The 14,316-nt window shown below is 30.8% G+C and overlaps 1 protein-coding gene across 6 annotated transcripts in view; it reads left to right on the top strand.

The window, feature by feature from the left end:
• The window catches only part of LOC131841826 (poly(rC)-binding protein 3), a 123,453-nt gene extending 112,828 nt beyond the window's left edge, over window positions 1-10,625 (top strand). For 4 of the 6 annotated variants that reach the window (XM_059190167.1, XM_059190166.1, XM_059190169.1 and 1 more), the window contains 4 exons: window positions 136-229; window positions 993-1,120; window positions 1,401-1,555; window positions 2,122-6,312. In XM_059190167.1, coding sequence (XP_059046150.1) covers window positions 136-229; window positions 993-1,120; window positions 1,401-1,555; window positions 2,122-2,428 — 684 coding nt within the window. In that variant the 3' untranslated portion in view covers window positions 2,429-6,312. Of the gene's footprint in view, window positions 1-135; window positions 230-992; window positions 1,121-1,400; window positions 1,556-2,121; window positions 6,313-6,791 lie in introns of those variants that run through there. The other 2 variants (XM_059190171.1, XM_059190170.1) reach the window with 2 other exon arrangements.
• The last annotated feature ends 3,691 nt before the right edge of the window (window positions 10,626-14,316 follow it).

Genomic DNA, 14,316 nt, shown 5'->3' with positions numbered 1-14,316 from the left:
ATAATGAGATTTATTTTCTGTTATGTAATTGATCTTAATTAATAGTTGTTTTTTTTATTTAATTTGTTTTAGTTACAGGTAATATGGCTTTTTCAACTTTTAAACTGGTATATTAACTGTATATATTTATTTCAGATGGGAGGATTAGCAAAATCGCCATTGGCTGGCCTAGCAGCATTAGGACTGGGTGGCTTAGGGCCAGCTAATTCAGGCGGACTCAATCCTGCAGGTATTTATTTGCCAAAGACGTTCTTAATACTCAAGAATAATTACATATATTATGGGACAATATATTGCCGATTTACGCACACGAAATCTTAATTTTACTCCGAAACCTTTAACACACAAAATCTTTGTACATAGTGTAGAGTTCCTCTAATAAGGTTGTAATTAAACCTATATAAATAAGCAACCCTGGACAATTAACGCAGCGTCATCTAGATGACTGGGACTAGTCCCATGGTAAGCAGAGCTTGTATTATGGGTACTGATATAAATGCTTATATTGTTTTTTTTAAATACATAAATAACATCCATTAGTATGGATTTTTTTATGCATTTATTCAAAACAAAGTTATAACAATAACGTGTTAAACATAGAAAACACCCAGACTGATACAAACAATCGTACTCATAAATATAAATATTTGTACCGTGTGAGGAGTCGAACCAGCAACCATCGGAAGTAAAGCGGTGTGCTGAAACGCTAGACCACCGTGGCCGTCTATATATCTATGTGTACCAAGATCCGAATAAAAATTCTTAAATATCTATTTATCAATAGCATTAGGTATTGTACGCGCGTTATTATGCCAGGGTGCAGTGGTACTGTGATATGTGTTCGATCTATAAAAAATATATAACTTATCATAACAGGCTGTCAGGTTGTTTCCCGTCATATGTATATATGTTATATATAATATATAAATAGTTATATAATAAGAAACTTTCTTAACCGTAGATTTTAAGCGCTTCATTTTCATTTATATCAGCAGCCCTAGCTGCCCTGGCGGGTTCACAGCTTCGCAGTTCTAATCAAGCGCGCAATCAACCCGCATCCAACCAGCAGTCACATGAGATGACCGTGCCCAACGAACTTATTGGCTGCATCATTGGAAAGGTACACAGATATATAAATTTTGTCATGGAAATGCTTGTAATGAGCTTTAAACTATACTTGTCTGAAATGACCAGCGAAAATATACAGATTTTATTAACATTAGATACCTACTCATCAAGATTTATTCATACTGTTAAGTCTTTCCAATTCTTATCTGTATTATTTTAAGATATCGGTATTTAAAAAAGTCATAGACAATAGTATCAAAATCAGTTGCAACAACATAGCGATTTCATCAACAAAATTTATGTTTATTGGTTTACAATATGTGTACTAACAGGGAGGCACAAAGATTGCCGAGATTCGCCAGATTTCTGGCGCCATGATCCGGATATCGAACTGCGAGGAACGAGAAGGTGGCAGCACTGACCGAACTATCACAATCTCCGGCAACCCCGACTCCGTAGCGCTTGCTCAATATCTGATCAATATGAGGTGAGTCAAAATAGATCGTACTATTTCACAATAAAGGTTCCTCTCCGAATAATTCCATCCGAAAGCCCGACGGAGAATTATTTAGCCCGTTCTTGCCCCATTTATGATCATGCCTAGCCCACCTATGAGAATCGATTTATTTATAATCCCATGATCTTCCTATGATTTGTCTTCACCTTTTACCGGGTCGTTTCGAAGTTGGTTTTTAACATTGTTACCCTTTCCGTAACGCATTTGATTGAAAGTTGAATTTCAAGACTTTCGAACTTGCATTTAAAATATTTGTCATTATACGTACCATAAATATTGACTCATACAGTAAATGTTACATTACGTGTAAAAATATTGTAATTAAAAGATGTAAAAAAGTAAGAAAAACTAAAACCAAAGTACTAATGTCAAAGCGTTATAACAATTATGACAAATAATAAAAAACTAATGTCATTCTCATAAATACTTTAAACACAACGTACACGTGACACTAATAATTGCAAACGTCGCATCTCCTTCGAATCGGCCCGATGTGTCGCCTGACCCTTTACAACTGTCCTGTCCCGCTCCCACAGTGTGGAGCTACAGAAGGCGAATCTGGAGGGTAGCACCTCGAGCGGCACCGGCGGTTCGTCAGCCGCCAGTCCTCTGGCATCCGCCATCCCCCTCGCGCAGCTGCTCAGCAAGACCGGGGCCCTGGGAGCGCTCAACTCGCTATCCGCGCTGGGCGGACTATCAGATCTGCTCAGTGGCAGTAGCGGTTCTCAGCCGGTCCAGACCACCGGGGTCCACCGGAATCATAAGTCATTTAACCAGCGCAGGCAGGACGACGACACGCCCACCAAAAGTTCCAAAGAGCGAAATAAATATAACCCCTATTAAATACACCACGATCGCCCGCCGGTCGTTCCAATCACTTTGGCTTTGTACAGAAGAGACGAATTCACCGCGAATCATATCGCGCAATTTGATTGATGCCGTAATAGAACTTCAAATATCTTAATCATGGGCATCATATGAGAAAATGTGTTACTATTTGGATACATCCAGGGGCTTGATTTGCAGTTGCCAGTCACAAGCCGAGTTATGGTTTACTACTACATTTTTTATACATAGTTGTTATTGATAACAATACTATTTATATATACAACATAACTAATATACAAATTTTAGAGGGAATTTGAGTTTTAGAAACACAAATTATAATGATAATGAAGTGATAAAATAGAAACTGAACTACTTCTTACCGCATGCATCGTATGCGTAGTCTGGGGAGACAAGTACGAAATGGTTCACAGGGAATTCGCCCTTTTCTGGACAAGGTATTTTGTACGAGCGTAATGCGTGGCTCGCATTTTATTTGGACTGAATTTATCCAAAGAACTAGAACGACTGACGAGCTGGTTTCGCTATTAGATTTCGGTCGCTATGATAAAATATCATACGAATAGAAAAGAAATCTTGCAATCGAGACAGTTTTTTATAAGATAATTTTCTAGTTTTTGTTAAGTGAACAGTAAATTATTTCTTGACTACCTTGGAACTAAATCACTGATATAATAATTCTCTTAATATTTTTAATGCTATTAAAATCATGTACCAACTGGTATCATTATTTCACGATATGCATGTGTGTATTTGCATATTCTCATCGTAGGTACAAGGTATATACAGGGATTATAATCATTAACGAAATGTTGACTTGGATTATGTATATATTATACTTATACATAGTCCGAAATTTATAGATTTCACTTAAAAATCTCACTTAATTTAATCAAGGTTTACGTTAATGATTATTCTAGTATACCTAAAAAAAGTATCAAATGTCTTAACATTAAGATAGTTTTAATTTTAAAGCAAGCGTTTTATATTTTGGGATAGTTTTTGTTATTCTGACCTTTATTTAATTGGTTTACTGGAAAGTTTTGTTATTTTTTCGTAAATGTCTTGGTTATTACTTTAAATATATAATTTATTCACCATTTTTTACTATTACTAACAAAAGAACATGAAATCCAATCGTACATAATAATTTTGTCGATGTCAACATTTTAAAGTAATGTGGTTTATATGTATATAAATATTGATAAATGGGCAATGGATTGTTGTTTGCTTGCAATATATTTTTGTAGAGAAATATTTCATTAGACATGACTTAGAAATAGGACACTTCAAAAGAGACTCATGACGAAATAAAATCAAATATTTTCTGTTATTTAATTATTTAACAGTAATCATTAATCTTGAAGTACCTTTAGAATATTGTACATGTAAACACTTTTTCATTATGTATAATATATATTTAAAGATATATATAAAAGTACTTACTTAATTTTATTTAGTTGATTTAAAGTAGTACTAAACATAAATGTTTAAAGCTATAATTTGGTGGTTAAAGTTGTACGACAAAATTGTTAGTACGTTTAATTAAAAATTAGCTAATAAATAAAACATTTGTTATGTGATGGATAAAGACGACTAAATTGTAAAATAAATACGACTAATAACTAGGGATCGTGACAATAGTAGGAGATACGTAGAAGCTTAAACGCTGTACAATATACAGAGTGCTTTGCGTTTAGAATTCATATAATGTAAATTTACCGATCATAGAGTTATTGAATAATTATAAATATAAAATTATTTCATTCTATTTAAATTATGACGACGCTCAGTTAATGGACTTCTTATATGGAATAGAAATTACAAATATAATTAATTATATATAAATGTGTGAGTAGAAAATTACTATAATTTACTATCATAAATTAAATATTTTTTTAAACTGGAAATATAACCAAGGTAGTTTTCAAGGGGATTCATTTCTAATGTATAATGATGTTTGATTTTGATAGTGGACTGCAATAGTTAATTTTCTAAACTTGGCCAGATTTCCAGTCTGGTGAAATGGCAGCGCGATTCTGTGTAATTTTCGCTGTTATAAGATGTCTAGGAAACAACACATATCATCCTAATCTTTACTGTACTTATACAATGACAAGCTTGACAGCACTGAAAAAAATAACAGTTGAATTAGTTACTATAACCAAATTTTTGGTATATATATATATTTTTAATTGTATTCCCAAAATTGAGCTAAATAATGGTCAAAGTGTTTTAATTTAGTAATATATCTACCTTGTTCGTTTAGTAATTTTCAAGTAAATGGTAATCAATATTTTGGTGTTTATTACTAATGTTTAGTAATCACTTTTTCACTTATTTATTTCAGTGCAGGTCAATTTTATAGTACAAAATTCTGTGTACTAGTGTATCGAATACTTTTTCACATTTTTAGATTTTTTTTATAATGAATAATCTTTCATGATCGGTACATTTATGTGCCTGTTAAAATTGAAATACAGGGTGTCTAAAGAAAACATCAAGCTGTACTTCAGATAAAGATACATACAAATATATATTTATTTTTATTAAGACTGCCATGAATGAACTAAATTACAATGTTTTTAGATGGATATAATAATATTCATTTTCATGTATACACAACATTAGCATCCTTGACATGGCATTTCTTTAATAATTATTAGTTCTTCATAAATTGGTATATCATTCACATTTTTGTTTCGGATTAAATCTAAAGTGTTCAATGAAGTATCGTTTGATGAACATTGACGGCTCTGTATATATGTTTTAAAAATGAAATTAATATTAAATTAGACTGTAATGTCACAGACTTATATTATGGTAAGTGAAAGTGTAGTGGTTACTTTAACCAAAACTTTGTTTCATTCTAGATACTAGCAATTTTAAGAATTAGCTCTTTTTTCAGTGTTTTAGATTTTATAATTAAATATTTGACAATGTTTTTAATCACGTGCAATGTTGATGAGCATGAATTCGAGTGTTTGATTAGAATCTTCTCATATTTAGTGTGCTTTTAACATTTATAGCTTGACTATATAAGCTTAAAAATGTCCTTCACAGTATTTAAAATAAACCTTTTTTAGAAATGTAAAAGGATTTCCATGTTGACGATAATTTACATAAAGTTCATATATAATCTACGAATCTAATCTAAATATTCGCTTTCATGTTCTCAATAAAAATAGCACTCTTTGTATATTTGTGATGCATAGAATTCACGGTAGAACTTAACTAGTTTGAAAATTTTATAAGGCAAATTGAGGATGTAAAGGCAAAGTTGTTGTATTAGCATATTAGTTGTCATAATGTGTAGAAGTAGGACATATAATATATTTGTTTAGAATTTACTATATTTTAGCATCATTCTAAACAAATATAAATTGTTATTTTGTTGACAGAAAATAATAAACAAAAGTATAATTCGACAATTTTTACATTTTGTGGTGTCATGCAATTGTGATATATAAAATGTGTAAAAAGATATACAGTGGAACAACTCTACCAATATCTTTAAAATGTTTTATATAATATGGCAGACTATGTTCTCCGTCATTGTAAAATGAGCACCATACTTAAGTATTTGTAAGTATTTGTTATGTAACATAATACAACACTTTGCCTGTACATACACAAAATAGATTAATGCGAATTTGAAAATCGTGGTCCAATACGTTTCTTGTAGTTAGTTCCATTGGGAACATAATACTTAGGTATTATTTGGCTGCCAATTGTCATTTATTTGTAAAAAAAATCATGTTAATTCTAAGATACATTTTCTTATCATTTCAGGAATTATATTACTCGCTAGAAACGTTAAGTAAAAGTGTATTGTTTTAAAGTACATAATAAAATAATGATGGTACAGATTGTTTTTCATTGTAATTATCACTGAAAAAATTACTATTAATAATATTTTATTGTGTATAATATAGCAAGTGCAGGTTAATATCGTAAAATAAAACGCTCCGAAACATAACGCCTCCTACTCAAGAACCCACGCCATTATCCTGTCTACCCAGGCACCAATATACATTCCCGTGTTACCTGAAACGCTGAAATTATGGTCCATCGAGTACCTACATCCTACAGCTCACTGGATCATCCAATCTCCTGGTAAGATGTTTCCTTTACATTTTAATTTGTATCCTAGTTACCCATTCAACTTATTGTGATTTTCATCACATTAGTGTATATTATATATTAAATTGCGTTCACCCACAATTACTTCCTCATTACTCCATTTCCATGCAATCCATACTGATACATAATTTCTAGCGGGTTATGTAAATAAAAACAACATCATAATTTGTACTACGAATTTATAACAGATAATGTAGGCAAGTGTTGAATGTTACAGAATCACTATGGAGACGGCCGGGCTTCAGTTGCCGGGCTACCACTACATCGCTCCGAACCACATTGTGAAGGCGCCGATCCATTGAATGGGGCTCCGCAGCCAGAACTCCAGTGTTGCATACAAAATGTATAACACTGATCGCACCTTCTTCATGCAACCGCAATACGGGACTCTGGCTCCGATATATTTCTTCAAATGAATATCGAGACCAAAACAATCTAAACGGGATGGGAAGCAATTGGCAAAACATTAGAAAATCGTGCTGAACGTATGTTTACATTTGTTACGAGTTTATAAGTATTTTAGATATTCTTATATTTATCCTCCACTGTATTTAATTGATTGGTATGGGATATATCGGCGGTATAATAGATTAATTGAGAGATATTCGAGGAGATATCGAGATATGGTAATGACGGAAATTTAAAGTGACTGACATTTTAAAATAGTCTCTCAATCGATGAACGGTGAACGACCGCCGATTACACGAAACGTTTATTTTGAATAGCGATCAAACAAATATATTTTATCTTCGTTCACCGTTCATAGGTTAAAACGTAACTATAACAAAGGAACAGGAGTTAGCTAAGCTGATCGAATTTACTATGGATTTAAGCGTCAAGTTATTCAATTTAATCTATTGGATTTATTTTCCGTTATGATCAGTAACTGACCACAAATAAAATGTTCAAAATATGTTTAATAATCGAGTGTCGGCGTAGACTTTAGACGCGTTACATTCGACCTCGGACCCGCTGACGTAGCGTAGTGATAGATTAGAGAACAGAGTGAGAGGGTTAAAGACAATATTTGTAAATAAAATAATCGTAATAACCTGCAAATTTAGGTATTACAGTAATAGTTGCATCGCTATGACGCGGCGCGGCGATACGAAACCGATGGGATCAAATCCTTTAAGAATCTTACATTAAAAGCGGAGACAGAGGCGAAGTGGACATTTCATTTAAATCGTCTATGATCACAAAAAAGACGTTAGATTTAAAAATAGTGTTGCTAAATGTGATAGTCTTCTAATTTATTTTACATTGAATTATTAAGATCTCTAACATACTATACACAATGTGTACATCGGCTACTGGAAATTTTATGTCGTATAATTAATATTGGTCTAGGGATCAAAGCCAAAGATTGTTGAAGTTTGTTTAACATTAATAATGTTGTGGATTTATGCTAAATTATTCTGAGAAGTAGTTACTCTTTAGTGATATAAAATAGAACAGTTTCATTTAAATTATTTTATCACCCTCTCCAGACTGCTCAGTGTACTTAGTCTTAGATCAAAAATATAGATAGTCCTGTGGTAATTGAAATATTTCCAAAAAACATAAAAAAATCTAGGATAAAGTGTAGAATAAGATAACTATAGGACCACTATATTAAATGCTTTCCATTTCAAGTTATTTGCATGAAACAGCCAGGTGCCAGGACACGAACAAGAACACAGTGCCAAAATAACATTTTACGTATGTTATGAATGGAGCATATTATATTATGCGATATACTTATTTAAAAATTCATATTGATTAGGTAATAATAATGTGTCAAGTAATAGAAAATACAGAATGTAATTATCTTTACATAATCCACTGATTAAAGGTTAATTTGCACCCTAGTTGTAAGATTCACAATTAGAAATATAAAAAATGACAAAATAGTCGCTAAACATATCCCTTTTACATATTTTCCCCAAGTCTTCCCCTTCAGTATTCAATAATTTAAAAAATATTAATGAATGTATGTGCCAAAGTTGCGTCTAAATTTATGCATGAATTTGTACGAGACAGCATGAAAACGTTGGATGTAATAATATTTTGTCAACATTGTTGACGTATGCTAGTCAAATTGTTCAGAAAATGAAGACAAAAGTAATTAAATTTTATATAATTATATGCTAGTCAAAATTTCATTTCAATCGGTATGTTTATGTTTGTAAAAAATGACATATTTTATTTAGTTTTGTATGTGTAAAAGTTTTAACTATTTTTGTGTGGTCTCGCTTAAAGTAAATTAGCAATAAAATTTTGATAAAATCAATTATTTATAGTCTAATAAATTGCAATTAAGACAATGTATAGAGCTTTGTAAATTAAGTACCACACAGGTATAAATAAATTTAATCTCTAGAAAAGTCTATGATGAGATAAATTTGAAAATGTAGATGTTAACTAAAGAGAAGAGATTTCATAGCTGTGATTAAAGTCGGAAGGGCACTTTTGTGCGAACTGCTACGTCAGGTAGAAGCTATAAATTGATTATCGGCGTAGATGCGCAGGTAGTGGATATAGTGCACGCTTGTTAGATAATTACGAGGCAAAAGCGGAGAGGTGCGTGCTATACGTGCGAACAAACAAATTATATTTTGTATTGTGTGTGGCGAAGGCAATTCTAACGCAAGTATTTTAACTCGAAAAAGTACCAGTTCATTGGTGTTGTCACTAAAATATTTAGTACAATACTAATAAATGTACAGAGTGGATGAAACAAGCGGGGTAAAATAAAGGACATTTAATACTTCTAGTAGTAAATTTTATTCAAAGAAAACATATTATTGTTTTCAGATTTAAACGACTGTATGCATATGTACTTAAAAAGTTGCTTTAAACAATGCCTACAAATAAAATCGGAAAATAAAACATTCGCTACATATGTGAATGATTAATTTTCCGAATTATAATTTGAATAAAATTTGCTTACTTTGGTATTGACTCGTATGACCCAATGATTTTTGAGCTCTATATATAGATACATATTCATTTCATGTCTAGCTATTATGTTCAATTATTAATAATCACAGCAATTATTGACAATCTTTATTATACTTAGAATATAATTATACTATGGTTCATAATTATTGTTACTGTTATTTTGATTTGCTCAATTTTCTCAATGTTTACGTATAAGGTAGGTTTCTATATGTTATTTTAAATTGTTTTGTTGGTCTGTTTAGGACTTTTAAAATCTTAGATAATATACCGACTCCGGTCATAATATTTCTCTTCTGTCTTACGTTATCACTGTCACAGTTTGCAGTCCAACAAAATGTCTGAAAACCACATACTGTGGTCGAGATAACAAATACTAATACATCTATGTGTACAAACATTCAACATTATATCTAAGTTACAGGTGTTACAATAACATACATAATAATTATCATGTATCTTATTATTCTTTATCAACAAAAGTTCTGACAGATATTAAAAAAAATTTGTACTGTGTCTATTAAGATATGGTCGATTTTTTATGCAATCGATAAGTTCTATATGATATTTGTTATATATTTTACTTTGTTGTTAGAATATGATTAAAAATGTGTCGAAAATATAAATTATACAGATTTGTCACCAATAATAATGGTAAATTGTTAACTGTTTATTTTAGGCTTATGAATATTAATTATATTTATTGTTCTGTTAGCTCAATTACTGAACGTTTAAGGCGAACAGATTTTATATTTTACAATGTTATTATATTATTTTATAAACGCTCTGAACACCATTTTGAATCTCGCAATTTGAAATCTCACATATTTTATTTGTTCATTATACGATTAGGTTTTATTCTTTTCATCAGTGATAAAATGTATTTATTGTGGTAATATATATATTCGTTAAATTGAAACTAATTAGGACAAGAAAACTTTCGTACTTAAACTTGAAACAGAAATCTGTTGTCAAATAAAATGAGAGCGGTATTCGGTTGCCACTTATCTCAGAGCGGTCATAGGTAACTAAGTTACTCTTGTTGCAAGTAATATTTTCAATAGTCTGTAATTAACATTAAAACTACAATAATTCTTTATGTATCTGGTGACATGTTCATCTTTAAGGAATTTTAAACACATGCAAATTCCAATTTAGGTACACGAGACACTTATCATCTTTTTTTAATTCCTATATATTTTAAAATATTATTTTACGCTATATAATGTACTTAACTGTACCGCTATAGATGTACCTACTTGCTATGGTGTTTCTAAGACACAAGTAAAGGTGCCTTTTGTTCTCACGTTACCTGCTCTTAATTTGATTATAACCGAAGGGTAATGGTTTTTGGTGACGCGTTATGAATTTACATTATTAGCCTTTATTGACAGGGTCAGACTGCGTTGTATAATAGTGTAATTCAATTCAATTTAAGCAAATATGGATAAATGTAATAGTGAATTTTTTAGAATTTTTCGTGTTAGCACCTGAATTTCAGATAGATACTTAGTGCACCATTTTCAAAAGTCCCTAATGTTGAATTGTGTGGCTAATAGGATAATTATGTTCAAATTAACATCGTGTAAAGATACCTACTTACTCGTATTTTGAAAAGATGTTTTATAATATGTCCCATTTCTTGTGGGTTTTACTCATGAAAATATAAGTAAAGCCATATATTATGCAAATATTTTGCTATCTTCGTAAATAAATGTATATATCCACATACAGGTTTGAGACGATTGGGTAAAAAGGGTTGTGTAATTTGTTAAGCATATACAATAATCATTATACTTGCTTGAAAGCCAACAACTACACAAAATATTTAGATCTACCAAATGAACATCTTATTAATAACTGTAGTAATACCAGGGTAATTGTAACTCATAATTATTTACTTCACACGTATCGTATTTATGTATAGTTTAAAACGGTGTATTTCAAATGCTTAATATTCAGTAATAATACAATAAATTGTATGTGTTAAAGTATATATTATATAATATGATTAATCTAATAATGTTCAATAATGAACATATCACTTTAAGGCATAGTCTACTCCACAGTGTATACGAGGATGCCGGCTACATTTTATTTTTTAATAGATTGGCTAAAGTTTGTCTCCTATTTTCTTCGCATAATAATGCGTTTAGTGTAGGCTATGCCATATTACTCTGTTTTCAATAATCATCTAGTGTTAATGTTAATAGTAATTATTGACTGAGTATAGATAAGAATATAAATGTCAAAAAAAGTCAAAAATCTTATTTCACTGCTGCAATTTGAAAGAGCATTTAATTTTTTTTATTAAATTTATGCATTCATGAATATACTCATTCTAAAAGTTCAACACCCTCATAAAGCACTGATATATTAATAGATATTACAATATTTGAGAAAGCTCAAAATTGTGTGAACCACAACATAAATGAGCATTTTCATTTTTTTTTATTGCATAATTGTAGTTCATCAGTAATATCTTAGTTTTGTTGCGAAAAAATTGCTTCACACATAGTATTATTCTATTTCATAATAATAAATGATCAAAATGTATCATGGGTGATTATGGACACCATTCTCTAAGCCTCTTAAACTGTAAATTATTTCTTTATCACGACCAATCTTTTTCTGAGAACTGTTATAAACTAAATTGTAATAAATTGAGTCCTAAATCTTTATATCCTAGATCTGTTCAAAATATGACAAGACCTTTAATAAAAAAAATATTTTAGAGACTGAGAATGGCGAATCATAATCATATTTAATTCTTAAATATTCAGTTTAGAATCTTTACCACGCATATCCAATATGTACTACCATACTGGATATGCGTATGTCGAGATGGTTTGGACCATCAGTGGATGTATGTGTGAGGCACATGCTTGTATGAAATAAAAAAAAACTTATTTTATAATTCCAATTAAGATAATTCAGTGTCCATATCTTTCAATATATCATAGTAATTGTCGACATATCTAATTTTTGTGAATTAATTGATTAATGTTAATGAATTATTAATGTTGTATTTACGGTTACAGTATACTGTCATTGAGATTCATTTCTATATAATTAATGTTTGTTTTCATTATGTTACTTCAATAAAGTGTGTAAATAAAATTTGACTTTAATTTAGAAGGCGTGATCTCAAGTGATTCCCATTTTGATTTTATAATTGTAATTCAATTACTTGTATAATTAACTTCCTAAAAGGTACAGGCGGGTATTTTATATGTCTAGAATGGCAGTTAAACTTTAGAAAGTGATTACCGTCGTCTATGGTCATGATTGTCATTACGACACATGCGATTCCCCACATAATTTGCTACTATACTATTCATAAGTCATGCTTCCCTATCTGTAAATCAGAATACAGTTTACAAAGCATGTCTCTTTGATAGCCTTTATTTTAGGCACGACTAAATATCGACTTTTAAAGAGAAACCGTTCAGACTGTCTATTCCTCGACACCATAAACGTAGAATACATATGTAAACCGATATTTTTAACAGTCAATAACGGGAACATTTGGTATTTTCACACGCAAGTGTAACGTGCTCCTTACAGCCTTCAGTGCCTACTTAAGTTTACGCACTATACGTACGTAACACTTATATAATTGAATGGAAATCTAAATAACTACCACCGGACCACATTGGTATATTTTTAATATTTTTAGATTGTAGATTAACAGACACACCGAAGAAAAATTAATAGGCGATATCACAATCTGTTTTTATTCGTCTTTAAGGGTACACATAAATTTCTTAGTGAGAATGCATTAAAAATATGTAGGTACTACTTTATGTGTTGTTTTTGTGGTAACAGTAAAAATATGTATCCGCTACGGGACCAAATACCTTACACAAGTGCAAGAGAAGGAAGTATTCAGCAATGCAATTCCCTTAAATTTATGTACAGGATACCCGTAGCAATATTTTCTTACCTGTGGTCGTAGGCATGAATGACTATTTTCATTGTTTACAAAATAAATAAAATGCACTTTGTACCCTCCACTGGCTGAGTCCTATTTTCAAAAACATGCGTAACATAAATATTTTAAAGGTTGTAGGTACGATTACTCCAGATAGTATAGAAAAGAGAGAAGGCAGATAAAAAGTATTTGGAATGTAGCGAACTCGATGCATCTTTAACACATTCTATTTGTAACAAAGTAATATGTATATTTTGCTGTCGTAACAGCGTATAATATTTTTAACATCTTACTCATCAGATACATTAGAGTAATACGTGATTGAAAATCCAATAAAATATTATGTTGCTCTATGTTTGTCATATGTTCTAGATCTATAAACACTGCATACTTATATGGTTTCTATAATTTCAATAAAAAATAGTCTCATTGTTCGTGAATGCACTATGTACCTATATAATATAATAATACTTTGGCTGTTTATATTTAATATAAATAGCGAAAGCACTAATAATTAGGCAGGTATTGCTAATTAATCAATTATTAAATGACCCCTTTAAAAAGCTACTTTTTAAAATTACAACAAAAGACCAAAGCAGACTTGTAATGGGATAATCACCTACCCATACTTCATTACATAGAGAAGTCAACTTATATTCCAAGCTATGTAGGTAGGTTAGGTACCTACTATATTTATACTTCACTAACGTATCTATTGCAAGCAATCATAATCTATAAATATGTCAATTTATGAAGTAAAAACTACCTGAATGACTACTATTTTTGTAGAGTTCTGCGGGCAAATTACTACCAAAGATAATATCTTCGAATTTAGATAATCATTAGAATAAGCTGTAATTTCCGGAAC

This window comes from Achroia grisella, unplaced genomic scaffold, assembly GCF_030625045.1.
Source record: "Achroia grisella isolate CSIRO2021 unplaced genomic scaffold, CSIRO_AGI_Agris_v1 utg1920, whole genome shotgun sequence".
Lineage (NCBI taxonomy): Eukaryota > Metazoa > Arthropoda > Insecta > Lepidoptera > Pyralidae > Achroia > Achroia grisella.
Note: the sequence above shows the minus strand (reverse complement) of the source record. Positions and strands in the feature narration are given on the sequence as shown.